General features: G+C 32.6%; 3 protein-coding genes across 9 annotated transcripts; 1 reads left to right on the forward strand and 2 right to left on the reverse strand.

Moving 5' to 3' along the window:
* The first annotated feature begins 765 nt into the window (after positions 1–765).
* LOC146886039 (protein LURP-one-related 15-like) lies at positions 766–10,920 on the forward strand. Its single transcript, XM_085672971.1, has 3 exons — positions 766–975; positions 1,063–1,302; positions 10,717–10,920. The coding sequence occupies exons 1-3, from the start codon at positions 766–768 to the stop codon at positions 10,918–10,920; spliced, it is 654 nt and encodes a 217-aa protein (XP_085529097.1).
* Positions 10,921–15,542: 4,622 nt separating this feature from the next.
* LOC146886040 (uncharacterized) lies at positions 15,543–21,422 on the reverse strand. Of its 7 annotated transcripts, none has more exons than XM_085673957.1 (7): positions 20,494–21,416; positions 20,322–20,387; positions 18,934–19,588; positions 18,229–18,462; positions 17,530–17,865; positions 16,783–16,901; positions 16,543–16,703 (listed from the first exon to the last, which is right to left on the reverse strand). In XM_085673957.1, exons 3-6 carry the CDS (start codon positions 19,142–19,144, stop codon positions 16,831–16,833), a joined length of 852 nt encoding a protein of 283 aa, XP_085530083.1. In that variant the 5' UTR covers positions 19,145–19,588; positions 20,322–20,387; positions 20,494–21,416; the 3' UTR covers positions 16,543–16,703; positions 16,783–16,830. The 7 variants fall into 7 exon arrangements, with proteins under 7 accessions (XP_085530084.1, XP_085530083.1, XP_085530085.1 ...); XM_085673960.1 differs by lacking the exon at positions 16,543–16,703 and having other exon boundaries at positions 16,710–16,901; positions 18,934–19,088; positions 19,425–19,588; XM_085673961.1 differs by lacking the exon at positions 16,543–16,703 and having other exon boundaries at positions 16,710–16,901; positions 18,934–19,018; positions 19,425–19,588; positions 20,494–21,414.
* A 593-nt stretch (positions 21,423–22,015) lies between these two features.
* Positions 22,016–23,445, reverse strand: LOC114183117 (protein LURP-one-related 10-like). The gene is made up of 3 exons (XM_028070003.2): positions 23,078–23,445; positions 22,601–22,828; positions 22,016–22,270 (listed from the first exon to the last, which is right to left on the reverse strand). The coding sequence occupies exons 1-3, from the start codon at positions 23,348–23,350 to the stop codon at positions 22,127–22,129; spliced, it is 645 nt and encodes a 214-aa protein (XP_027925804.1). The 5' UTR covers positions 23,351–23,445; the 3' UTR covers positions 22,016–22,126.
* Between the last annotated feature and the right edge of the window lie 3,055 nt (positions 23,446–26,500).

The raw sequence follows: 26,500 nt of genomic DNA on the forward strand, positions 1-26,500 counted from the left end.
TCTTTGAATCTTTGCTCTAAACTTTCTTACCCTATTTTCTCTTTCTCTCTCTTCTTTCTCTTTCTCTCTCTTCTCTCTCTTTCTCTCTCTTCTTTCTCTTCCTCTTTCTCTCTCTCCTTTCTTTCTCTTTCTCTTTTTCTTTCTCCTTTCTTTCTCTCTCTCCCTCCTTTCTTTCTTTCTTCCTCACTTTCTCACTTTCTCACCTCACCGTAACTTCTCTCATTCTATATATATATAAAGCAAAGCATGTGCATGTTTATCCAAATCATCATTATCCTCCTTTTTTTTCTTTTTTTTTTCTTCTTATCTTTTCTTCTTATCTTCTTATCCTTTCTTATTCTTTTCTTTTTTTTTTCTATATTATTTTTTTTTCTTTTAAAAATTCTTCATATATATATATATATATATATATATATATATTTTATTTTTTTTTACACACACCTATTTAATTAAATATTTTTACCTAGTATTTATATATATATATACATATTTTATTAGTTTTGTTTTCTTCTTATAATTATTTTTAATAAGTAAAAAGTATATCATGATAAAATATATTTTTAATGTTTAAAATGCATTTAGATAAAATATGAAACATTAGTAAAAATATAAGATTTTCTAATTGCTTTATTTAAAATAAATAATACAGTTTATTAAAAAAAAGGATGTTACATTTTCCATCCGTAATAATGTTGCAATTTTTCTTATAAATAAAGACGTACAATTGAAGACGCTCTTAGGTTTCGTAAAACACTCCACTCTCTAATGGCATCCCGAGAAGTCACAGTTATCAATTCTTCGTACCGTGATCCCTACAGTGAGACTAGATTACAGATTAATACTGACACAGGAGTCGCTTACAGTGAGAACGGTGGTGGTCGTCTCTTCTATATCGACCAGACCTCTCTCTCACTACGCAATCGTCGTGTCTTATATGATGATACACAAAAACCCATCGTCACTTTCTACAGTAAGGTTTGGTTTCTTCTATCTACTCAACTTAATTACTTTTAATAATTTCATATTTTTCATTCTACCCAATTCTTAATTTCTATTATGCAGATTATGAGACCGCAGGGACGATGCAAAGTCTTCCGTGGTAAAAACAATGATCCATCTGAATTTCTATTTTCTGTGAAGAAAGCGAGGGACTCCGCCACTGATACCACTGTATTAAACGTGCTCCTCGCAAATAACCAAAATCAGAGAAAAAATGACTATAGAGTCTTCATTTCTGGAAATAAAAATTCCTGCAAAGTATATTTGGGAGAATATATTGATGAATCATACATGGTAGCCAAAGTATGACTATTGGGTTTTTTTTCTATTGTAGGCAAATGAGATGGGTTTATTACGGATATGGACAAATTTTTTAAAAATTACGGAAGTAGGCAAAACGTTTTGGGGGTGCACGTTTTCGTAAGAAAAAATCGTGTAGCCCCCATACGTTTTTGTGGGTCAGCGTGGTCAGAGGGGAAATCGTGTGGGGGTGAACGTTTTTGGTGGCGTAATCGATTACCGTTTGTTGTAATCGATTACTGCATGTTGTAATCGTGCAGGGGTATAACGTTTTTTAATCAGTAATCGATTACCGTAGTTTGTAATCGATTACTGAATGTGTTGCAGTTTTCTGGGTATTGTGTAATCGATTACGCACGTTGTGTAATCGATTACAAGCAAAATTTTTTGAAAAAAAAAACATTTCACTCGATAGGAAAACAATGATGTATAATGTAATCGAATATGAGAGTAAAAAATAGTGATATTAGTGAAAAAAAAAATGACTATCAATTAAAGTACTAACATAATAATATGAATGTCAAAGTGCATTAAAGAAATACAAAGTTTTTGAATGAGAATAAACATTTGAAATGCATCTAAGATGGAGGAAATTGGCGCCGCACATAAGCCATGTCTTCCTCAAGTTGTCCAACCCGAGCATCTATACTGTCAAATCTTGAACCAACAAAAGCCCGGAGATCGCGGATTTCATGGATAATATCATTAAGCATAGCAGCAGATGCATCCTGGGTAGGCTGAGGCGGTGGAGATGGTGTTCGGTCATCATGAATAGGTGCATCCTGCATATCACGTTTATGAATCCATTCACCATTTTGGTTTTTTACAAAACCAAAGGAATGAATCACTTCAGCACCAATTGGACCTGTTCTCCAATTAATCTCCTCAAATGGTTCATCATCTAGAGGAACATTAAACTTAATAAAAATGTCAGTAATATGATTAGCATATGGTAAAGGGGCATGGTCTTTTAATGCCTTTTTCATCCGATATCTAATCAGATGACCCCAGTTAAGCTGCCTTCCGGTCAGCATTGCCCACATTAAGATAATGTCTTCTTCAGTAGCTTAGGCAAGGTTAGTTAATTGGGGCACTAGGCATCGACATAAGATGTAGTGCAGGATACGTGTTTCCACTCTCATTTGCCCTGCCAGTATTCTTCCTCCAATATTTACATTGTCACGACAAATCATCATTTTTGCATTGTGACTTGAATAATCATCTCTCCATTCCTGAACTATGTTTCCCTCAAAACAGACCCCTTGAGTGCCCAATTGAGTGATACGATAAAACATATCTATATCCATCCTAATTTTGACATGCTTAACTTCACTAAGAATAACCCCTTCCTCAGTAATTTGTAAGTTGGAATAAAATACCCTAACTAATTCCGGATAATAACGTTGACGATTAGTCAAAAAAGGTAATAATCCCAAGTTGTGGAGTATATCATAGCACTTAAAATTTTGCTCAGCAAGAAAATCATCAGGATATCTGGGTTCAAGAATATCTCTGGCAGAAAATTTTGAAGTATACCTCTCGTATTGTGCTACGGAAGAGAAGAGTCTCTGTGGTTGTGAAGGTGCGATTATTTCTTCAGGTTCGTTGATGGCGGGACCACGGCGGCGGCGAGCACCAACTTGAGTCTTGCGTTTCCTTGATGATTCTGCCATTTGAGGGTGTTTTTGAAGATTTGAATCGGTGGGTTTTGTAGAGAATTGAAAATGAGAAAGATTGCAACAAACGGGATGTGATTTGGTGAAGATATGAAGGCAGAGTAATGAATTCACGGAGGAGAGAATGGAAGCGCGGGTGGGGTTTGTTGGATGCAGCGGCGGAGAGAGAAAATGTTGTTTTTATGGTGGAAGACGAGTCGTAATCGATTACAGGGTTTGTGTAATCGATTACGACGTTAAAAATAACATTCCAGGGGCTCCTGAAAGTTGTGTAATCGATTACAGGGTTTATGTAATCGATTACGAAGGAAAAGAATCAGTTGCAGTGGTTCGTGGTAGAGTGGTAATCGATTACAGTGTTTGTGTAATCGATTACGAATGTAGAAATAAATTTTGGCAAATTCTCCTGTTAATCGATTACGAGGGGGGTTGTAATCGATTACGAAGGTATTGTTTGTGTTCCAGGTTGTCCTGTTGCTTGCGTAATCGATTACAGACTTTGGTAATCGATTACATTGAACAAATTTGGGTTTTGGTAATTGATTACGGTGGTATTACAAGTCCAAATTTTGGTAATTGTAATCGATTACACTTTCATGGTAATCGATTACCACACACTTTCATGATAACAATTTATTTTTTTAGCCTTTGTACTCCATTGATAAGAAACTTTAACATATTCTATTAATTAAAGAGAAATAAAATGAGAAATAAGTTGCACATAACTTGAAATGGAAAGCAAAATAAAAAATAAAAAAAACAATTTACGGCAACCATCTGTATCTTCTTCTTCCGCGGTGATCCACAAACCATCCAGAATTGATATCTTGGTATTCTTCGGAAGGTGTTGGTGGTCTGATGTCTCTAGTTTGGATGAAAAGCTCGATATAGGAAGAGATGCGCGGTTTTTTGACAGATTGGTCTAGACTTTGTACGTGTGTCCAACGACTGATCATTTGTGAAACATCAAAGTCACATTTGATTTCCGCGGTGTCATGATATAGTCGCCTATTGCGTATTGTTGAAGGGCGACGATAATCAATTTGCTTCACAACTCTACGGTCACCACACTCCACTAATTGAGTTACGGTTTGTAATAATTCATTGTAGGTGCAATTATGTGTGATGGAGAATGTTTTCGTGGAATCGGAACGAAACTCAAGACCAAAACCTAATCGACTCTCTATGATAGTAGCACCCCTTAAAGGTCCACCAAAATAAATAATAGTTGGTGAAGTTGGGAGAGTGTTTGAGGATGATGATGATGGGGTGTTTATAGTTAATAGAGAAAGTATTTCTTCAGGTGATCTTGTGAAGGTCACGTACAATTCAATCATGGTGTTCAAAGGGAAAGAAGACTTACATTCCAACATTTGAAAAACATGTTCATCTGTCTTTATTTCAAATGCGTCATAGACAACATTTCCTTCAGAAGTCATTGTTGTCGTCTGAAGTATAGGTTGTTAATGGTTGTGTGTGACTGGCTTGGAATGGCTGCACAAACTCTTTGCTTCAGCATGTTGTATGTGCAGTTGTATGGAATGCGAACAATCTCTGGAGTCTGACATATGAACTTCACCCCATCGTCACAGAGTTTGATTTCACCGTTTGTGTATAAGGCAGCTATGTATGAATTGGAGAAATCCTGTGACTCTGTTATGCCAAACATTTCAGGGGAAAATTGTTCCATCTTTGGGTTTTGTATTAACAAAGAAAAAGAGGAAGGAGATGTCAAGCAATTGATGTGTTGAAAAGTTGAAACTTTGCATTTGATGTAGTGTGGGGATGTAGTTTTTATAAGCATAGTAGTTCCACAATTATTGAGTGAATGAAGAAAGACAAAATGATAAAGGTTGAATTCATTACGTACATATGGAATTGTCATATTGAAATAATACACATACAAAGTACAATATTGTCCCATAATGTTATAAGTTTATTTCACAACAACACTATTCAACGGTGGCTGCCTGTGCCACATGGTGGCCTTCGTGTCGGTCGTCGAGGTCGTCTCTCAGGTTGTGGGGGAGGAGGGGGTGACTCACTTTCGTCATCAATATCTTCCACTTCCACAGATTCAGAACCTCCTTCTGACACATTAAATGGAATTTCAGGTCTGTAGTATGGTTGTGAAGATGAGGCACCTCGGTATGCAAATGGTGGAGTTAGTGCTGATGTCCCAAACATTTGTGATGGAACACCCCCATAGCTGGAAATGTGTCGGCCACCTGAACCACCATAACATTGCGCTGGACCTGATCCAAAGTTTGAAGGTGCTGGAAAAAAACCATATGAACTGGGAACCTGTTGAGATGACGATGGAGGATGCATTCTGTGATCCCAATTCCCAAATCCAGCAGATACATTTTGTGACTGAAGGAGGCCGGAAAAGGGTGTATCCGGACGAAACTGCTGATGTGAAGGCGGATTCTGATATTGCTCCGGCATGTCATACTAATACAAAATAAAAAAATCAATTTTATTATTTCAAATCAATTATAATCAAAACTTTAATTAACATGCAGGGAATGATAAATTGATTCTCACTTCATCATCGGATGATTGCGCATTAGCCGTGATATACCGGATGGTATGATTTATGTACCATTGCATGTAGGGCGAGTTATCACGCAAATGGCCGCTTTTGGTGAAAGGTTCGCCCTGAACAATGGAATTATGGCGATTATTCCATAGCATGATAAAGCGATGATGATATTGCCTCCAATTAATTTCCCCCCTTCCTCGGAGATCAATTCGGTGAACCTCATCCAGGTTCATCGGGTCGGATGGAATGTTTTGTCGCCAACCAAACTGTCTAACTACCCGGTCAACTTGGTGAAATTCAACCGTCGCAAAACAAATAAGAGGAACCAATGCCCGACTAATTGGAGAAACATTTATTATTATCATGTGATTAACATGTGGCTGTCGATATGGTGTCCATAAAAACTGCAAAAATTAGTGTTAATAATTTGAAAAGATAAAACTAAGGGAATTTCAAGGAACAAAATACTAAAGCATGGATTGATAATAAACCTGCTTTGGTTGAATTTGATCAAATTTTTTCCGGAAGCCAACCACAGTTGTTTGGTCATGGAACACAGAACGTGTTTGCCGACACCATCTCACACTTAAGGGAAACGCAAGCCCAGCCACAATCTCGTCCTCCGTGACTGCTTGTATTTCTGGAGAGATGCATGTAAATCTCTCCCATGCCCAACACTGGAGCAATAACATGCATCCACCAATGTTGTCTTGATGGAATTTTGTGTTGTGATCCAGTGCACGATAGAGGCATGCCAATACTGCGGAACCCCAACTAAAATTTGAAATATGCTCCAAATCTGCTAACAATGGCAAGAACATAAAATGCACGAGACTGGCTGATGTATCCGGCATCAACATGCTGCCAATCAAAATGAGGATGTGTGCTCGTGCATACTGTCCAACTGTAGCCAGTGTTGCGTCATCCGGTAATTCTCGGAATCTGCTATTCAGCCATGATAGCTTTATTCGGTTCCCTGTAAACATATTTTCGGGAGGAATATCCCCCAATAAATCTTGACACAGTTGTAGTAGGTTTCCTGAAGTTCCACCGGTGACAGGTTCACCATCAATTGGCATCCCCAGTTGTAGTGAAACATCTTCCAGGGTAACAGTTGTTTCTCCGAGTGGCATGTGGAAGGTGTGAGTTTCAGTCCTCCACCTTTCACATAATGCTGTTACCATTAGGTGGTTAATTTCCATATTACTCACTTTCAGAACGTGACCAAAACCAGCTGCATCAATTACCATTCTAACCCTAGGGTCAATAAGATCAATATGTTTTAATATCCAGATAGAATGGCGTCGTGGTCGGAGGACCCTCTCGTTTCCTTCCCAAATGTGGTTGGTGATGTGATCGTCTTGATGACGCAACACGGACAAGTTTGCTGGGAGGTTGTTGTTCTGAGCCATAATAAACTACATCAAAGTTTATGAAAATATTAACAGAATATCATTTGAACTTAATCACTAACAAAACAAACAAAAAACAAATTATCATAAAATTTTCCAAACCTGTTAGGTTAACGGAGGACAAATAAATTTTTCTATGCTGCAAATCCAACAACTACGGGAAGCCAATGAAGTATTCAGTGATGTGAATGTTGCACCTCATATGGATACTTAAACTACTTCACAACACTATTCACTCACATGCCTTACTTCTCATTTTTCTCTCTCTCACGTACTCCACCACATGTCTAAAAAATAGGACACTATTTTCCTATACCTCCATGCACACCACCACATGGCTCCCTATGTTTGCCACTCAAACCTTCTCTTCAATAATAATCACTTTTTCAGAGAATCTCATACTATTTCTTATATTTGCAGGTGGCAGAGACATTTCCAATCAAACCATTATTGTGAATACTATCAAAAAAGGATGCATTATTTTCAATAGTAATGTGCAGAAGCGTGATTGATTTAATTTGACCACAGAAGCGTGAATTTGTAATAGTATGATGGCAGGTGCAGTCCAGGAATCACGCAGAATCGAAAAAATATTAGAACAAAACGTGCTGGGGGTGCACGTTCTCTGAATAGAAAACGTATTGGGGGGCACGATTTTAAACTAGAAAACGTGTGGGGGGGCACGTTTTCTAGTAGAAAACGTGTGGGGGGTGCACGTTTTCTAAAAAAATTAATTTTTTTTTACTTTTCACACCCCCTGACCCCTCCTTTTGCACACCAACCCACTCCAATTCATTGTAGTTACTAAAACGCGTATATATTCAACCACACTACCATTGTTTCTCTTATCAAAAGTTCTCTGCATACAAGCTTCACATCTGCAATTTTCTGATCTATTTTTGGATCTAAAAAATTCCGGTGTAACCTTCCATATCAACCTGTTCAGAATGAGTTCCTGGAATTATGGAGGATCTTCTTCGTCTAATCCAATTGATGACGAACCTATCATTCCAGACATTGTCGAAGACTTTACTTCCGATGATTTTGAGGAAGACAATACAGACAATCAAGAAATTGTCCCAATTCCTCCTATGGATCACAATCCCTATGGGGAAGTCCAACTACAAGAAGCCATGCAATTCGATTCTAAAGAAGCAACGGTGTCTGCCATCAAACATTATCACATCACTAATGGATACAGCTTCAATGTGGTAGAATCAAAAACGCATCTTTATGTTGCACGATGCATCCATTACAACAATGGATGTCAATGGCGTCTGAGGGCCAGTTATAGTAAAATTCGACATCATTGGGAAATCAAGTCCATTGATGGTACACATACCGTGTTTCTCTACATTAATGTCACAAGATCACTGCAACCTAGATTCCACCCAAATTGCTTCAATTGTTTTTCATTTGGTCCGCACAAATCCAAGCATTCGCATCAAAAGCTTGGTCGCTGACATCAAAAGTCGTTACGGATACACAGTCACATATAGAAGAGCATGGATTGCGAAGGAGAAAGCAATAACAATGGAGTATGGTGATTGGGACCAATCTTATAATGAAGTTCCCAGATGGTTACTAGCTGCCCAGCAAACCAATCCTGGGACAATTTTTCAACTTTCCGGTCCTCCAGTTAATATTGATGCTGAGGACGGAAGTTCCACATACATTATGGAACGTTGCTTCTGGGCATTTGGACCTTGCATTGAAGGTTTTAAGTATTGTAAACCTGTTGTTCAAGTGGATGGAACCTTTTTAACAGGCAGATATCATGCCACCTTGCTAACTGCAATTGCTCAGGATGGAAATAGAAACATATTTCCTTTGGCATTTGCAATAGTAGAAGGTGAGACAAAGGAGGCATTGATTTGGTTTTTTCAACTACTGCGAGAGCATGTAACTTCTCAGCCAAATCTCTGCCTAATTACTGATAGAGGCAAGGGAATTTTGTCAGCCCTACGATCGGAAGAAGTTGACTGGGAATCAGACAATCTTCACTCTGTCTACTGCATACGTCATCTGGGTTCCAACTTCAACAATCGCTTCAAAAATGCCGATCTCAAGAAACAATTCATTAACTTGGGTAAGACGTTTTCCTAACTTTAAATTCCAGATGCACAAAATATTTCCCATACATAATACTTTTTCATTTCATTTTATATTTCTTTTTCACAGCTTATGAAGTCAAACAACCTATCGTGTAAGCAAAACTTTCAGCTATGAGGTCCCAATACCCACAAGCAGTAGCTTGGATTGATAAAATCCCCTTACATAAGTGGTCTCAGGCTTATGATGGGGGGCGCAGGTACACGCACATGACAACAAACTTGGCGGAGTGCATGAACTCTGTGCTAAAGGGGGCTCGCTCATTACCTATCTGTGCACTTTTGAAAATTACATTTCAAAACATAAATGCCTGGTTTGTTGAACGCGGCTTAAAGGCAGACTCTATGTTAAGAGCTGGACATCAATATCCAGAAGATGTCACAACCTTGCTCCAACAAAATCAACAGAAATCTGCATATTGTCATGTTCAACGCTACGATCGAGATAATTCAGAATTCGAGGTGCAAGAGATATCGAGCCCCCATTACTATCGGCCAAAACCAATCTCATTCACTGTCAGATTAAACGATTGGTGGTGTGATTGTGGTCACTTCCAAGCTAGTCGATTACCCTGTCAGCACGTCATAGCTGTTTGTTCTTTTGGTCACATGCCACTTTCAAATTTTATCGATCCAGTTTACACCCTTGATAACATAAATAAGGCTTATCAAGTCCAATTCCACTCCCTGCGAAATGAGGACTATTGGTCAACATATACAGGTCCTAATTTCACTCCAGACCCCCAAACTAGGCGTAAGGCTTCCGGACGACCTCCAAGGACTAGGATCCATAACGAAATGGATCAACCCGTTACGGATAAGCCAAAAAAATGCTCTTATTGTCGCACTGAGGGTCATCATAGGGGACAATGTCCATTTCGTCAATAAGTTGTACATTTTTTATTTCAATTAATTTAATTTTCAATGTTTTTTTCTTCTTTCTACAATGTCAAAACTAAGACAATTTTCTATGAACATTAATATTTCTTATGCCTTCATCAACTACAAGTTCAAATACTTTATTCTTTTATGGACCAACAAAACTTTATCAAATGAGAACAAATTATTATGCTCGCCTATGTATCCAATTCAAATTTAACAACTTTGTTTTTCAAAATTTGCAATGTAATCGATTACAATACCATTGTAATCGATTACACTTCACTCGAACAAATGCATTAACCATGTAATCGATTACACTTCGTCTGTAATCGATTACATTACACCCAGAAAACTGCAACACATGCAGTAATCGATTACAGTATGGGGTAATCGATTACTCATCTAAAAACGTGCTCCCCCCCAACGATTTCCTTTCAATGTCGTTCCGCCCCCACACGATTTTCTTTAAATGTCGTCCACCCCCCACACGATTTCCCCTCTGACCACGCTGACCCACAAAAACGTATGGGGGCTACACGATTTCTTCTTACGAAAACTTGTACCCCCAAAACATTTTGCCTACTTCCGTAATTTTTAAAAAATTTGTCCATATCTGTAATAAACCCATCCCATTTGCCTACAATAGAAAAAAAACCATGACTATTGTGTTAGTATATCTTTATGTTTTAGTAATCCTTTAGTTTGATAAGTAGTAAAAATTATATATATATATATTAGTTAATATGAATCTCCAACCATTTATATGTGTCTTTTTTCTCTCTTTAATGTAGATGAAGAATACAAATGGTGATTTCATTGTCACGGTGAAACCTAACGTGGACCACGCATTCATAGTGGCACTATTTATGATTGTCAAGGACATCAAATGTTCTTCTACTCAGTCCATCTCAGAAATGGCTTACAGGGCCTTAAAAGTGCTTCAATTATCACTGGCATCATTATCATCAGCAAAATCAATAGTTTCAAAAAAATAAACAAATGTATTCTATAAGAAAATCAAGGTGAGAATATTTTTGGAGTCTTCCCAAATATATTTCTATATGTATGCTGTATTATGTTATATGTTATATGACTATTTCTATTATCTTTTATTGTATCAAATAGGGTTAAGTATGATTTTTATCTCTTTAATTTTTATTAAAATTTGAAATTATTTTCTTTTCCAAACTCTAATCCAATTTAATCCATCAATTTTACAAATGTTTGGATTTAGTCATTTTAATCAAATTTTGTTAAGTTTATTTGACTTTTGAAACGTTTTTGAAGATAGTTTTTTAACTAACATTGAAGCGGAAATGTGTTAAATTGGTGTAAACAACTTAAATACTATCATGAAACGCGTTTCAAAAGTCAACTAAACTTAACAAAATTTGGTTGAAAGAACTAAATCCAAACATTTTTTAAGTTTTAGTATTAAATTGGATCAAAATTTTGAAGAGTGACTAATTCAAATTTTTTTCTCAAAATTAAATGATCAAAAACATATTTAACATTATCAAATATAACAAAGTTTCAGCCACATCATGCACACCCCAATTTCCTTGTTTTAAAGGGAGAAGAGAGAGTTTGTGTTGTTAACACTCTAGCAAGGGAGAAACAAAGAAACTACCAAAGAAGGAACTTGGTGCGTTTGCTCTGTTAACCAAATTCCAATAAAACCAAACACACCGATGTGAAACACTATCCTAGATTTCCCCTTCTTTCTTTTAGTTCCTTTAAAAAACTTTCAATTTTCCAGTTAATCTATTGTGAGTTATTGTAGGGTTGAAGTGTTTGTTTAGTATTATATATTGTGGTTTTGATGATACATATTTTTCAGGTTGAGCACTGGTTGTTTGGTTTCTCGGTCAAGAATATAGTTTCCTGCAGAGGAGAAAACTACTTAAGTTGATCTAGAGAAATTGTTGAATATTGTACTTTAGTTGTCTTTTTTATGTTGAAATATTTTCGTTTTTCATGTTATAATGTTGTTTGTCTGTTTCAAATAAATTCAGGAGTGCTTTCAGTGTTTTAGGAAGTTGTTAAATATGAAATCATGTGTAGTTCCTTTTTTGTTTTCTCAGTTTGCATTTTAGCTGTATTTAAAGTCTTTAATAGAGTAATTTATTTCTTGTTTTACTTTCTAAAAGTAACATGTTCTGGTAAATTAAAATATTTTTCAATGGATAAATTAGTGGTTAAAAAAAACTTAAGCAACTAATATTTTCTGACCGCTAAATAACCAATTCAAAGATTTTATTTATGGTTAATCAGCGGCTAAATTTATGTATAAAATTTTTATCTACTTATTATCAATATTTTAAGCTGCTGGTATATAATTTTCTAACATCCTTATAAATCCTAACGTGACAATTCAAATCATTCAAGTTTCATAATATATTAGGGAAATGAAGAACTATATTCTTATAATTTCTTATAATTTTCATATTCAGTTGTGATAAAAAATCTCATCATTATGATAAAAGTTTATATTCGACAGCAACTTCACATTATGATAAAAGTTCTTATAATTTTCATATTCAGTTAGATGTACGAAAAACAGCCAGAAATGAAGAACTATATATATACACTTGTTAATCTAGCTGTTCTATAGATTTAGAAAATAATTTCGAAAATATAATTTCGCTTACACTTAGCAACAAAAAGGTTTTGTGACTCAATAATTAAAACTGGATTAATTATTGAATATATAATATAATATTCAAATACTGAAATAATATCTATTCTTTGTTTTGTAAACTTGCATTTGAAGAATTGATATTTGAAAAATATATGTATAAAAAATGTTATCCAGTGAATGTAAAATATGTCATTAACGTCGTTGAATTTTCGCCACAATGCAAAAGAAAAAATGCGGTATTAGACATTTTATCAAAATTTTCCAACTTTTCTAAGTAATTACTTCGTCTTTTTCGTGTTACTTGCGATAGAGAAACCATTTTACACCAGATTTTTTATTAATTTTTTTATATTGTTTTTTTACTGAATATTAAAAATATATCGTATTAATATTTTAAGCCTATATTTTAAAACGTTAAATTAATGATAATTAATATATTATAGAGAAAAAAATAGAATGGTTAGTATTATTTATTGTGGTATTTTTAGTGGAATGGAATGGTTAAGATGGTGTTTTAAGATACATATTTGACTGACGGAGTACCGAGTTTTTTTAATTTTGTCCATTCGGGCTGTTTTGTCTCTTGGTCAAGAAGAAAATTTTCTCCACAGGAGAAAATTAATTATTGGAGTTATGTTTTATTTTTAGTTCTGTTTTTTAGAGTTTGTCTTTTTCTTTTTTATTTTCTTTTCTTCTTTGTTTTATTTTCAGTATTCAATTTTTTTCTTTCTTATTTTTGTTTTCACTTATATATTATAATACGGTATTAGCAGAATAATTTAATTCATTTTCTCTTCTCGCTTCCTCTCCTTTTCCTCTAATTTGTTTTTCTTCCCTCTCATTCAAACTTATAGCCACTTCATCTAAAGAAAGAACCCACTAAAAAATAGTATTTGTTTTAAAAATAGTACTAGATTACGAGATCCTCGATATATTTTCTGGTGTATCCTAAGAAATTTGCGCATCGAATAAGTCCTTAAGCCATTCATGCTTTAGAAAATTTTTATAAAAAAAAAAATTAAATCCTATGAATAACTTATCAAAAGATTGTTTTTTTATAATATACTTACGAACTTAATACTAAATAATTTATTTATATAGGTGGATAATCTATTCATGGATGGATTTCATTTAGCTAAATTAAACTTTAAATCTTGAATCCATAAGAAACAATAAAAATACTATTTCATCTTCCATCTCAAACCTTCATACACTAAAAAAAAGAAATTATTTTAAAATCAATCCTATAATAAAAAGTTAAATTGTTCACTAAAATGAATTTATTTCAAAATCAATCCTATGATAACAAAATAAATTGTTCATTAAAATGTTCATCGATAAATATATTTTGATATCAATTGAAATCATTACCGATACTACTTCCTTTAATCTTCCTTTACCAACCTTTATTCCTATGGAATCTTTTTCTTACATTCTAGCACAAACTGAGTTAGAACCTGCAATACCATAAAATTCTCTTTTTGACAATCAAATAGTGTATAAAGTAGCCACAACATAATCCTATACCTATACTACAATGTGGAACTAAGTGAATTAGAAAGTATCCTTCGTATCTCCAAGAGATTATCATTGAAATCTTGTTGTTACCATTATTGTGTCACATCACTCTTCAAACAAAGGTAATGTTTATCCTCTTTCTCACTGCGAGAGAAAACGAATAAGTTTTGGCATATTTGTGAGTTTTTTTTTTTTTCATTAACTAAGATAGTTTTAGCATTTTCATTAACTAAGATAGTTTTAGCATATTTACACTAGTGTTTGAGATAATTATGGACAAGGTCAAACAAGCGTTTAATTATAAGAAATAATATATTTTAACTTGGTTTAATATTTCAAGATTTACATATATAAATATTCAAAAATATTTTAAAATTGTAAATTTTTTCAATTCAGCATGAAGTTTTTATAAGAATAAAATTGTAAAAAATTTCAACTTAACATACCAAAAAGAAATTTACAAACTCTTTTAAAAAATATGATTATCCAAGTCTAAAATAAAAATTGTTGAGTGATACATTCGAGAAGATTTTGTTATATAAGAGGTGTATATTAATAAGGTTAAATATGTTTTTGTCCTTCAAGTTTTAATGAATTTTGGAATTAGTCCCTCATCAAAACTTTGTATCAATTTAGTCCTTCATCTTTCAAAATGCGTGAATTTAGTCATTTTAACCAAATATTGTTAAGTTTATCTGACGTTTCAAGCACATTTCATGATAGTATTTAAGTTAACACTGAAGCAAAAATGTGTCAAACAGTGTAAATAATTTAAAGGCTTAAATACCTTTTTGGTCCTCATTTTCGTAGTGTTTGTTGCGGATGGTCCTCATTTTGACATAATGTTTAAAATGGTCCTCATTTTTATCGAATGTTTAAAATGGTCTTCATTTTCGCAATTCGTGTTTTATTTGGTCCTTTTCTGTAACGCCATTTAAATCATTAACGGAACATTGTACAGGTGACACGATTTGTATTAGGGTGTTACGTGTACTGTACATATGGCTAATTAACGTTAATTTTTCGTGGTTCTTTCTGATAAGATCATCTTATGTGGTGGATGATGTCATGGTAGGGAGTTCTTTCCCATAAGACTTCACCATTGTCTGGAAAGATGATGAATTGATATATTTCTTCGTAGGTGGATCTCCTAAAGCAGATTGATATGAAGTCCTCAGCATTGACATTGATGAAATTCATGGTTGAAGATAAGTACACAGTGAATGTGAATGTTCAACATTGCAGCTGTAAAAAATCACCTCATAGGGGTAATCTATTTAAAAGTCCAATTACTATATTTAGTTACTCTTTTTTTTTTTCCTATATCCTCTCTTTTATCTCTATACAATTTTTCATTTTTTTTTGAAGATTTATGAAAATTTCATGAATTGTCTGACCATATAAAATTGCATTCTATGATTCTATATAAACAACAAGAAATAAAAAAATGAAGTATGAATATAACAAGAGAGCGGGAGTTTTGTAAATCTATATACAAATAATCTACACCCCTTTTTGATTTCATTAATTGAATTTCGCTTGTTGATTCGAGCTAAGTTCTATAAAAACACCTGTCTTTTTTCAAATATGCTGAATAGTTTGCAATGTTGAACATCTACATTCACTGTGTACTTATCTCCAACCATGAATTTCATCAATGTCAATGCTGAGGACTTCATACCAATCTGCTTCAGGAGATCCACCTACGAAGAAATATATCAATCCATCATATTTTCAGTTAATGGTGAAGTCTTAAGGGAAAGAACTCCCTACCCTGACGTCCATCCACCACATAAGAGAATCTTATCAAGAAGACCCAAGAAAAATTAACGTTAATTAGCCATATGTACAGTACACACACTACAAGAAAAATGGTAATTATCTATGCCAATATTTCGTAGGTAATGAGCATTTTTCGTAGGTAATTTAAATTTATCTACGAATTACCTACGAAGTAAATTTCGTAAGTATTACGCTGGTAGGTAACTTTATCTACGAAAATGTGTTTCGTAGGTAACTTACCTACGACCATTATCTACGAAATTGGAACGTCCATAACTTATCTACGAAAATATTCGTCAAAAATTTCATCATCCAATATTCAAGTTATCTACGAAATATTTCATAGGTAAATTACCTATGAAACATTTCGTAAGTAATTACCTACGGTATATTTCATAGATAACTTACCTTCGAAATGTTTCGTAGATAATTTATCTAATTTCTCTTTTTTGTAATTTTGAATTTTAAATTATTTAATTATTAAAAATATTGTAGCATATTTAATATATATATATATATATATATATATATATATATTTAACAATCATTGATCCAAACATAATTGAATTGGTACAACGTTTTAAATGACAAGTCTAATTTACAAGTCTAATTTTTAAAAATCAATAAAAAGAAGTTTTATAACTTGAAAGATAAATTGCATCCCAACAACTTAATATAATAAGAAAAGAAATATATTTTCTTTTTAAATAGTATTCACAATAAATATATATATATATATATTTGGTGCGGAATGTCTTTTTGATAGCTCCCTTGGTTCATGCATCTGATTTGTTAAAACTCCACGGTTTGATTAAGTTCCATTTAGAGATATAAAATCTGCATAAATAAATTGTATTCAATCATATATTGAAAAAGGTGATCATATACCATGCATAAAAGTGATTGTAACTAATACATCAAAAATTAAATTTAGAATACGCCAAATCATATCGTCAAGAACACTCTAGTAATCATCATCACATTCTGAGTCAAATAATCCAACTGAATCAAACCATGCCTCTTCAACAATTCCATCTGCGATACAAATTAAACAGGGGAGAACTACGGGTTTCAGGAAATAGCTTTTCGTACAAGCTAATTTAATAGATGTAAAGGGTGGGAAAACTAAAGAAAATTCATTGAAATAGATATCCACTAATTAGCTTAGTTCCAATTTACAAATTTACGTTCAAACTTTTTCTGCGGATAAAACTATCTGTGATTAGGCAAAAGATCCCTTGAATATAAGGAAACAGCAAGGGTTTTTCCTTTTCAAAAGATATATATAATCCCACCCATTTTCTCAAAAACTATTAATCATGTATTTACTATTATTTGTGTTGATTGCAATCATTCTCAAAACCTATGACTAAACTGTGCAGGATTTTCCTTTTTCGTAAGCATACTCAAAGGGCTTCAATGTCAAGGTTGCCTACATGTAACAGAAACATTTTTCATGGGATAATTGCTCCACCACCATACCAAATTTTTAAAAAGGAAATTATATTTCAACTCTTGCATCCTATATTATGTACTAAAAGTAAGAATACCCCAAAAACATGGGGGTGGAAGAGTCCTAAATATTATAACTATACCGACCTGTCAAACATTGTGCTCATGGTGAAAGATAAAAGAATAATAGAGTTCAGGGTTTAACATTTACCAAACGAGGGGGTCATCAAATTTGCAACCAGCACCTCATCAACAGGGGACTTCAGTGAAATAGGAGTCACCAAATTCTCCATGATGCTTCCCCCATCAGACAGATTACCTCTTTCAGAGCTTAATGAACCTTTTAACTCCATGCTGACATTTCTATTATCTAAATGAGATGTGTGATAAGAAGGATTCTCAATTTCACCAGTAACACGTTCCCTACTATCCCATTGAAAGCTCCACGATGGTGAATACACAACATCTCTACGCAAGCTTTCACCTCTAGTTCTGTTAGGAAGATTAGGATCCTTTGCAGCAACACAACAAGCTGATCCCATGATAACTGCAGAAAAATAATAGAAGACAATCTAAACTATAGCCACAAACCGTAGTGTAAAGACAAATTCAAGACTTGCTGGTATTTTTTGAACAAAAATAAATCCTATAGTGTATCCTATTAAGAAAGATTGAGATAGCAATATTTTGATTCAGCTCAATTAGTATCCAACTTTATCAGCAAGCATGTGAAGAACCAACCTGGTATTTCTAAAACGATAATAGCTAAAGTGACTTTCATTTATCTTTAAATGCCTCCTTATATAAATTATATCGGTGTGAAGTCTTTTCCTCTTAAATATATGTGCAGTAATGGGGATAGGCAACAACTACACAAATTATTTGCATCCTCCAATTCAAGGAAAAATACCTAGGACTGAATTGTCAGGCTGGGAGGAATCCGAAGATATGAAATGCCATGTAGCCACAACAGGTTCCATTTTAGATTTTGATGGGGATCGAGTCCATGGCTGGGGTAAATCCTCAAGCCCAGTAACAACATTAGGATTAATGCGAATTGGCTTTGGGGCAATGATCGTTGTTTCTTGGCTACCAGCCACAATAGTATTAGACACAAGTGGTGGAGTACTAAGACGAGGTACACCTGCAAATGGAAGTGAGTAGTTGAATACAAGTAAATGCAACTTCTCTCCAATTTGTAATCTATAACTATAATATATCTATAATGTAAATCTATAACTACAACAAAGCAAATATCCCGTTTTGCTCTCCGCATTTTATTGGACCCCTTCATGCTTTGACAACTCTCTAAACCACTCACTGCACAATATTTGCTTCTTTCATAGCCTCTTGTCAAATTAATTATATTGAACTGTTTTAAAAAAAGATTAAATATGTGTACAAATGTTCCTGTCTTTGCACTAGTATAGACAATTAAGATAATCTACTGGAAATAAACAATTCTAGTCATGAAGGTAATTGGCCATATGTTCTCCTCACACTCTTCAAAACACTATTTTTCATGTTGTAGCAGTTATCATCACTTGTAAGGAAAACAACTGAATTAACTAAATGTGCATAAACTATATTAAAGGGAGAGCATCCCAATCCCTACCTTTTCTCTCCATAATCATTTCCATATATGATTTGGTAATCCAAGGTCCATCAATACCCATCCTTGATGCTTCTGTTCCAACAGTCTGAGATTTTTTTTTCCATTTTTCAGATAAGTAACTCACCATATTATCAACCAGACAAGGCTTAATCAGACTGAGCAGAAAGTAAAAACAAAAAAAAATCCTATTTAACAAAATGGAAGAAACCATGCAAAGTCTTTCATATAAGAAATTGTAAAAACAAAAAAGAGTTCACAGTGCAAGGATAAAAAATCCTCAAAAATGAGAAAACAAGGTATTTTAAATGTGATATAAGAATTAACCCTTATTTATACTACTATGACTAGACCCTTGATAAAAAAAGAAACAACAATAAGTATAATGAAATCTACAATAAGATGCTTTACGTAAAATACATGGTGACGGGTGAGTCCTCAAAACGATTGCATTTTACATAGAACATGTCTAATGGGACCAGTAAAAACTATACCTTTCTATTAGTTCCTCTCATCACCATAAATGTCTCACCAAGAACATCAATGGTCTCAAAAGAGATGGTAACCTTGCCATTATTGACAGTTGTCGATGCATGCTTATAACTAATCACAACAATATACCAAGAGCCAACATCCCACCCAATGCCATTCGACCAACCTTTTTCAACATAAAATCATAAAAAGCAAAAAAATATCAGCTAAAAGGAGTAGGTTCATTTTTTTCATGATGGATAAGTAGTTTAAAGGAATAAAATGTCAAAAGAAGTGTCAACAATTATCTTTGGTAATCAGGATCAATTAGTATCATGTATATCTTGTAACTTTAACCTGACAGAACAAATATATCTTGTAAAACTGAAATGGTATACCATTATGTTTTGCCTTTTCCTCACTACTCAAACTGCAGTCATAACATTGATATGTTGGTACTAAACGAAGAAGTTATCCAAAATTTAAATTCTAATGTTGGACTCAAATTACAATGCCAAGTTGGGAGACTACAAGAAAAACATTGTGTATTGGGTGTGGGATTTGTACGGGAAGGGAAAAGTAGTTGGTGCTGTTGATGCAAGGTTGGATAAATAGTAAGTTCAGCATAGCAATTATTGGGTTTTTCGTAAAACAGAGCCACTGATTGATGTATACAAATAAACAAATTCTAGTCTCAATTTCTACAATCAAAGTATAATTTACCCAAAGTCAGTCACACACACAAAGAAGATGGACTCATTTTCAAGCTCCTCAAGAGACTATAACTTATAAGATACAACAAGATTCACACATATATATAAATAATTCCCTACTTCTCCCCAGCCCTGCAAACCAACATTTCAATTGCAAAATATTTGCTAAATAATTCGATTGCACAAGATAAAGCATAATTGTTGTACCTGTCTGTGTCAAATGTTTCTGCTATAGTGCTTGTTTCTTTTATATTTCCCCACTTCTCTTAAACCCTGCATTAAAATTAAATTGCTACTATGATTAACATTGGAAAAATGGAAGATAGAATAAAATTGTCCAAAAAAATGTAAAATCTAAAACCCTAAACCATTCACTTACTTGGAAAAAACCCCAATTTCTTCTTTCTGAAAAAAAAAACCCACTCTGTAAACCTTGTTCGCATAGTCTCGAATTGGGTTTGACCTCTGCTTTCCTCATGAAAAATGACGTTCGAACTCGCGAGCTGGGTTGAGATATAGAGTGTGAGCGTTGAGTGAGCGTCAGCTTGGGAGCGTGAGCGTCAATTGTTCACACTACTGTCGTTCGCACTGTCGTTCGCACAAGTGTGAGCATCAGCCTGGGACGAACATCACGGTGAGCGTCTGATAAACAACTTGCAGTGACGTTCGGTGAGTAGGATTAACAAGAATGTGCATCACTGAAGGATAAACTTGAACAGCGAGCATCAGTGAGCAATGAGGGAGATATTGAACAGCGAGCATTAAACGAAAGAGGTGAACAAGGTGAGGGGATGAACGACTAAAAAACGTTGTTTTACGATAAACTGTATACTTGTAAATAACATTTTCTTAAATAATTTTTATATTTTTTAAATGATATTTATTTTTTATACTAAATGTCGTAGGTAATACTTCGTATGAAAAATTTATGTCATGTTTAGTTATGAAAATGTTGTAGATAATGTATTTTATCGTGATTTAAGAAACTTTCGTAGATAATGTATTTTATTTTCATAGATAAAATAAAATTATTTACGAACTATATTTCATAGATAAATTTTCGTAGATAATAAGTATTTTTCTTGTAGTAACACATCCTAATACAAACGGTGTCACTTGTTCAATGTTCCGTTAATGATTTAAATAGCGTTACAGAAAAAATGATCAAATAAAACACGAATTGCGAAAATGAAGACTATTTTAAACATTCGGTAAAAATGATGATCATTTTAAACATAATGTCAAAATGAGGACCATTCGCAACAAACACTACGAAAATGAAGATCAAAAAGGTATTTAAGTCTAATTTAAATATTATCATGAAATGCGCTTGAAACGTCATATAAACTTAACAAAATTTGGTTAAAATGACTAAATTCATGCATACATTTTGAAAGATAAATGACTAAATTGGTCAAAAGTTTTGATAAGAAACTAATTTTAAATTTCGCTGAAACTTGAGAAATGATAAACATATTTAACCCGTATTAATATGTTATATAAAGTAGTAAAATATATAGCGTTTGATCTGATATAAGAGAGTTATGACATAATTACGATCGAATTCTAATATTTGGAATTCTTTCCACAATTTATGTGAGTAAGAAAAACTTATTCATCGTGTTCATATATATATATATAGATTATAATTCATTAACATGCTAAGTAAGTGATAATAAATTTTTTATGCTTAATTATCCTTTTATTTGTTATTTTTATTTTCTCTTTTTTTGCAATGATTTGGTGTTTCTAATTTTATGTAAACTAGTTCACGAATTACAAAATTAAGGATTTGTTAGAAAAAAGAAAACAAAATGTCGTGTCTGAAAGTCATAATTCCTACAAATTACGAATTTTGTCTTGGCCAGGGACGATGAACTTAACCAGTCTATCAATTGGAATTTTCGAAGAAACTGAAATCTATTATTTAAGGACTGTTTCATGATAATGAATGATACTGCTCCATATAAGAAATCCAAACGAAAAAGTACAAAACAGGCTTTCACCATTTTTTATCTTCCTGCTGCATCGTCGTTGATCTCGTCAAGAATCACGACTAAGGCCACTATGAACGCATAATCAATGTTCGGATAAATCGTCACCATGAAATGGTCTTTTCCAATCAAAATACTCTGAACTGTGTGCTTTTTATGCATCTGTAATACCATTCCAACAACATATTTTCAGTTACCAATAATCATGATTAAATAATATTCAAAACAAATAATAATTTATGTGCAACTAGTTAATTCAGATCTAACTCTGTTTACCATTGACTCTCTAATGTTTGAATACAGCTTTGAAAAATGAGTTTTCTATAAAAAAAAGTAAATTTTAAACTTGAGAGATGAAAAACAAATATATCTCAAAATCGAGTGGAAAAGCATATTTAAACACAAGCCACTCAAAAAAGTAAATTAAAACCAATAATAACTGAGAAAAAAAAAAGGAAAATGGTTTTGGATATTTAATGAGAAAAGTTTTACCTGGGCAACGATGTTGTTAGTTTCACCAGCATAAACAACGCAAGATCGTTCAAGCCAGCTACCTTTGACCTTAAAGTCACAAACATCTTCTCTGGTGTTATTCGCCAAAAACACATCTAATTTGCTCTTAAACTGAATAAAGGACGATCGCTTCACAGAAAATATAAGATCTTTGGCTTCTGTGCTTTCCCCTCTGAAAGCTTGCCACCGATCATGTGCTGTCATCATCTGCATCAACAACACACAAATTTTCACCAATTTTTACAATTAGATAAACCCACTTAAACAACATAAAATATATTCAATGAGATGTACTGTGTTTCTTTTTAGAAACTACTAATCTCAGAGTGTTTAGTTAATTCAAGTAGGGTATGCGTGATTAGCTTTCACTAAGTAAAAGTATAAACTTTAATTAACCTAATAATTGAAACGAACATACGATGTGTTGGGTGGAAGGAGAAAGGAAGAATGAAAAACCTTGCGGCGGAGGGTGACGATGGGCTGGCCGGCGGCGTCGATGAGGACGCGGCGGTCACGGAGGGTCATGAGAGAGCCCTTGACTTTGAAGACCACGTTGCCGTTGACGTCGGTGACCACGAAGTTGTCGGCGAGGGTCATCACCTTCATCACCACCGCCAGATCCACCGGGTACGGAGCGCAGAACTGCGGCCCGATCACGGTGGTCGGCAACGCCGGCATCGGAGCGGAGGTGGTGGGTTGCGGTGGATAATGAGGGTTTGGGTATGCCATGTATAAGGATCACACTCAAACAAACAGGTAATAAGAAATTTATGTAATTATTGTCTCCAAAGCTAAAGTGTTGTTTTCGAATTTTGAATGAATATAAGTTGTCAAAGTTTCTTATATAGAAGGCACCATGATTGATGACGAGGATCTAGCATAGAAGTTGGATATGCTTGCATTTTCTTTTCTAAGTAAAATATACATCATTTCCAGTAATTTTTCAAAATTATTCATTATTCAATGTCACGTGACATGTACTTTTCATAATTAAATACACAAAAAATTAACTCCTAAAATTGTTTTTTTTTCTTCGCCAAAAAAAACTTGTCTTTTTCTTTTATCAAGAAAATAAAAGTTGTCGTTTTCTTCATAGAATTTGTTGGTTGTAGATTTTTTTGTTGAATGTCGACTCTATGTTTTTTTTTTTACTGCAGTGACTTTGAATCAATGATATCATGGGTATTTACGGTAATTGTTAATTTGTCATGTTCTAAAAATTACATTTCATAATAATTATATCTTAAGCATCATTTCATTATCAATATTATATACAATTTGTAATATTTTTTTCAAATATCATCACTAATGTTTATGTTATTTAAAACAATGTGAAATAGTTACCATATGGATATATAATTTTTCTTAATAGTTATTACAAAAAAAAATGAATATAACTTTCAAAAAGGGTTGCTTAAGTCTTACAAAAATCTAAGAGTTGTAGAGGCTCCGCGCCACAGAAAACGAATAATCTAACCCAAATGAGAAAAGTCAACTTAAAACAGAAATATTGTCAAAGTTTTATGAAGAGTATTTTTATCACATGTTTAATGTGAAAATAATAAAAAGAAGCAGAAGAGTTGATTTAAAAGAAAGACAAAATACACAAGAAACGGAGAAATAAAAATTAAAAAATGTTTTTTAAGTTAAATAACCGATTGCAAGTTTAGGATTTAGACTATTCTCGTTAAAAAAAATTCTATTTGTTTTTTTTAATTATGTAAAACATCATGAAATATTAAGTATATTTAACACTTGTAAAGCGTGATTAATGCATACGGAGACATTTATTATAAATAAACTCGAAGCTAAGTGTCCAAATTTCAGGCCAAGCAAGAAATTAAATATTAAGATAATGGTATAGTTCGCTAAGTTGAAGAATTCCGTCTTATTTTTTAAATTTTATTCTCAATCTATGAGTAAATTAATTTAAATTTACAAAAAGAAAAAAGAAAAAAAGTCGTTATTTTTTTTTTTAAATTATACGCGTTAGTGTTAGCGTGTTGCGTTTTCTTACGCGGATTATTCTTGGTTGCTTAATTAAATATTTATCATATTCGATATGACTGATTCCAATTACGTGGTTAACTCCAAATTTTCATGCGAAAATGCAATTTAATTAAAACAAATATTCAAAGCACGAATTACAGTTATTTCATCAAATAAATTTAGTTTCTAATCCATTTTATTCTGTTTTTAGTCTTTAGATTTTTATTTGACTGGTTAAGGTTTTTTTATTATTTAATTTGAGCTGTTAAACTATGATATGACGTTAATTGTGTACTGTTTCGTGTCGATTTCGATGAATGATATTTTTCATTTTTCGAATATACGATGAAATATTGGTCATATTTATCCTTCAAACTACATTGTTTGTCATAGTTTTTCCATTTTACAACTTTTTCCATTTTAAAATATCGGAAGTATAATTTATTCTCACTAAAAAAAACTTCATCAATAATAAATTATATTGAATAAAAGTTGTTAGTCATTATAATAACCAATTTAAAAATTAAAAAAAATATTAATTATTAAAATAGTCACTATTATAAATAAAAAAATTATAATTGATCATTAATTAATTAAAAACTAATTTAGAAATTAAATTATTTTGATAATTAAAATTTAAATAATTAATTTTTAATGACCAATTTCTTTTGGTAGCCAAAATCATAGTAATTAATTTTAAAAATCAATTTAATGATCAATTATAATTTATTTTGATCACTAACATTGGTTCCTAATAAAATATTTTTATAATAACTTTAAAACTACATTATTTGTGTTGACTGATTTTTCTTTTTTAAAAATTTATTTTTTTAAGCTCAAAAAGATATATTTATCGCTGCTTGAGTCAATAACCAATTATATTTTGGTAATGTTATCAAAAAGTCTTGAGGATATTTTTCTTTGACCATTTCTCCACACTCTTTTGCGAAAATAATAAGAAATAATATTTGTTTTCATATTTTTACTTCCTCGTTTCTTCTCCTTTCCCTTTCCTACCTACTTAACTATTTATCCAATTAATCCTATATGTATATGAATTTTCCACATTTACTAGGATAAACTAGATCATGAATTATTTAATAAGGATAATTGACCGTTTGAAAAAAAAAAACTATTCTAACATAATAGACCTATCAAATAAATTGTGGCTGATCTATTTTTAAACTAAAAAAAATAGTTTAATTTGATTTTATATGGGATTAACCAATAATTTTTTATTTAATTTTAAAAAATAAAAGTAATTAAAATATAATTTTGAAAATAATTATTTTAAAAAAATGAGTAGGTAAATAAATTTAATTTTAAATTTTAAATATAATAAATAAATTATAATATAAATATATTTTTAATAGAATAGTATTATTATTAAAAGTTATGATTTTTTTTAAACGAACTGACCCTCAATTTCTGGTCCAAACTAATTTAAGTTGTGAATTAAAAAGGGTCAAAATCAAGATTGATTAATTTTTATGTAAGTTGCTATTTGAAAAAAAAAAAAAAACTTAATCCAAAATGGAGGCATACCCTATATTAAAGCTCTAAACAATTGATATTGCTTCTTTAATAGTTGTATTTTAGTTTACCTGGATGATTTAAATGTGTGTTTGAAATTTAAAAAGAAAATTAAACCAAACTAAACTCAATTGAAATTGAAGAAAAACTCATTTGTTTTAAGTTAATCAAAGTTTAGAGTAAATCTTTTTTTTTTTTCTTTTGAAACATACTGAAACGTTGTTTTGGTGAAATCCAAATACACTTTTCATAATTAACATAAAACTTCAGCTAAAAGTGTAAGATATTTTCATAGTCCATAACAACATGTATATCATGAATCTTATAAGATAAATATAAAATTACATATGAGCCTAA

This window comes from Vigna unguiculata, chromosome 5 (genome assembly GCF_037176805.1).
Source record: "Vigna unguiculata cultivar grain cowpea cultivar isolate G323 ecotype 2 chromosome 5, ASM3717680v1, whole genome shotgun sequence".
NCBI classification, from domain to species: Eukaryota; Viridiplantae; Streptophyta; class Magnoliopsida; order Fabales; family Fabaceae; genus Vigna; species Vigna unguiculata.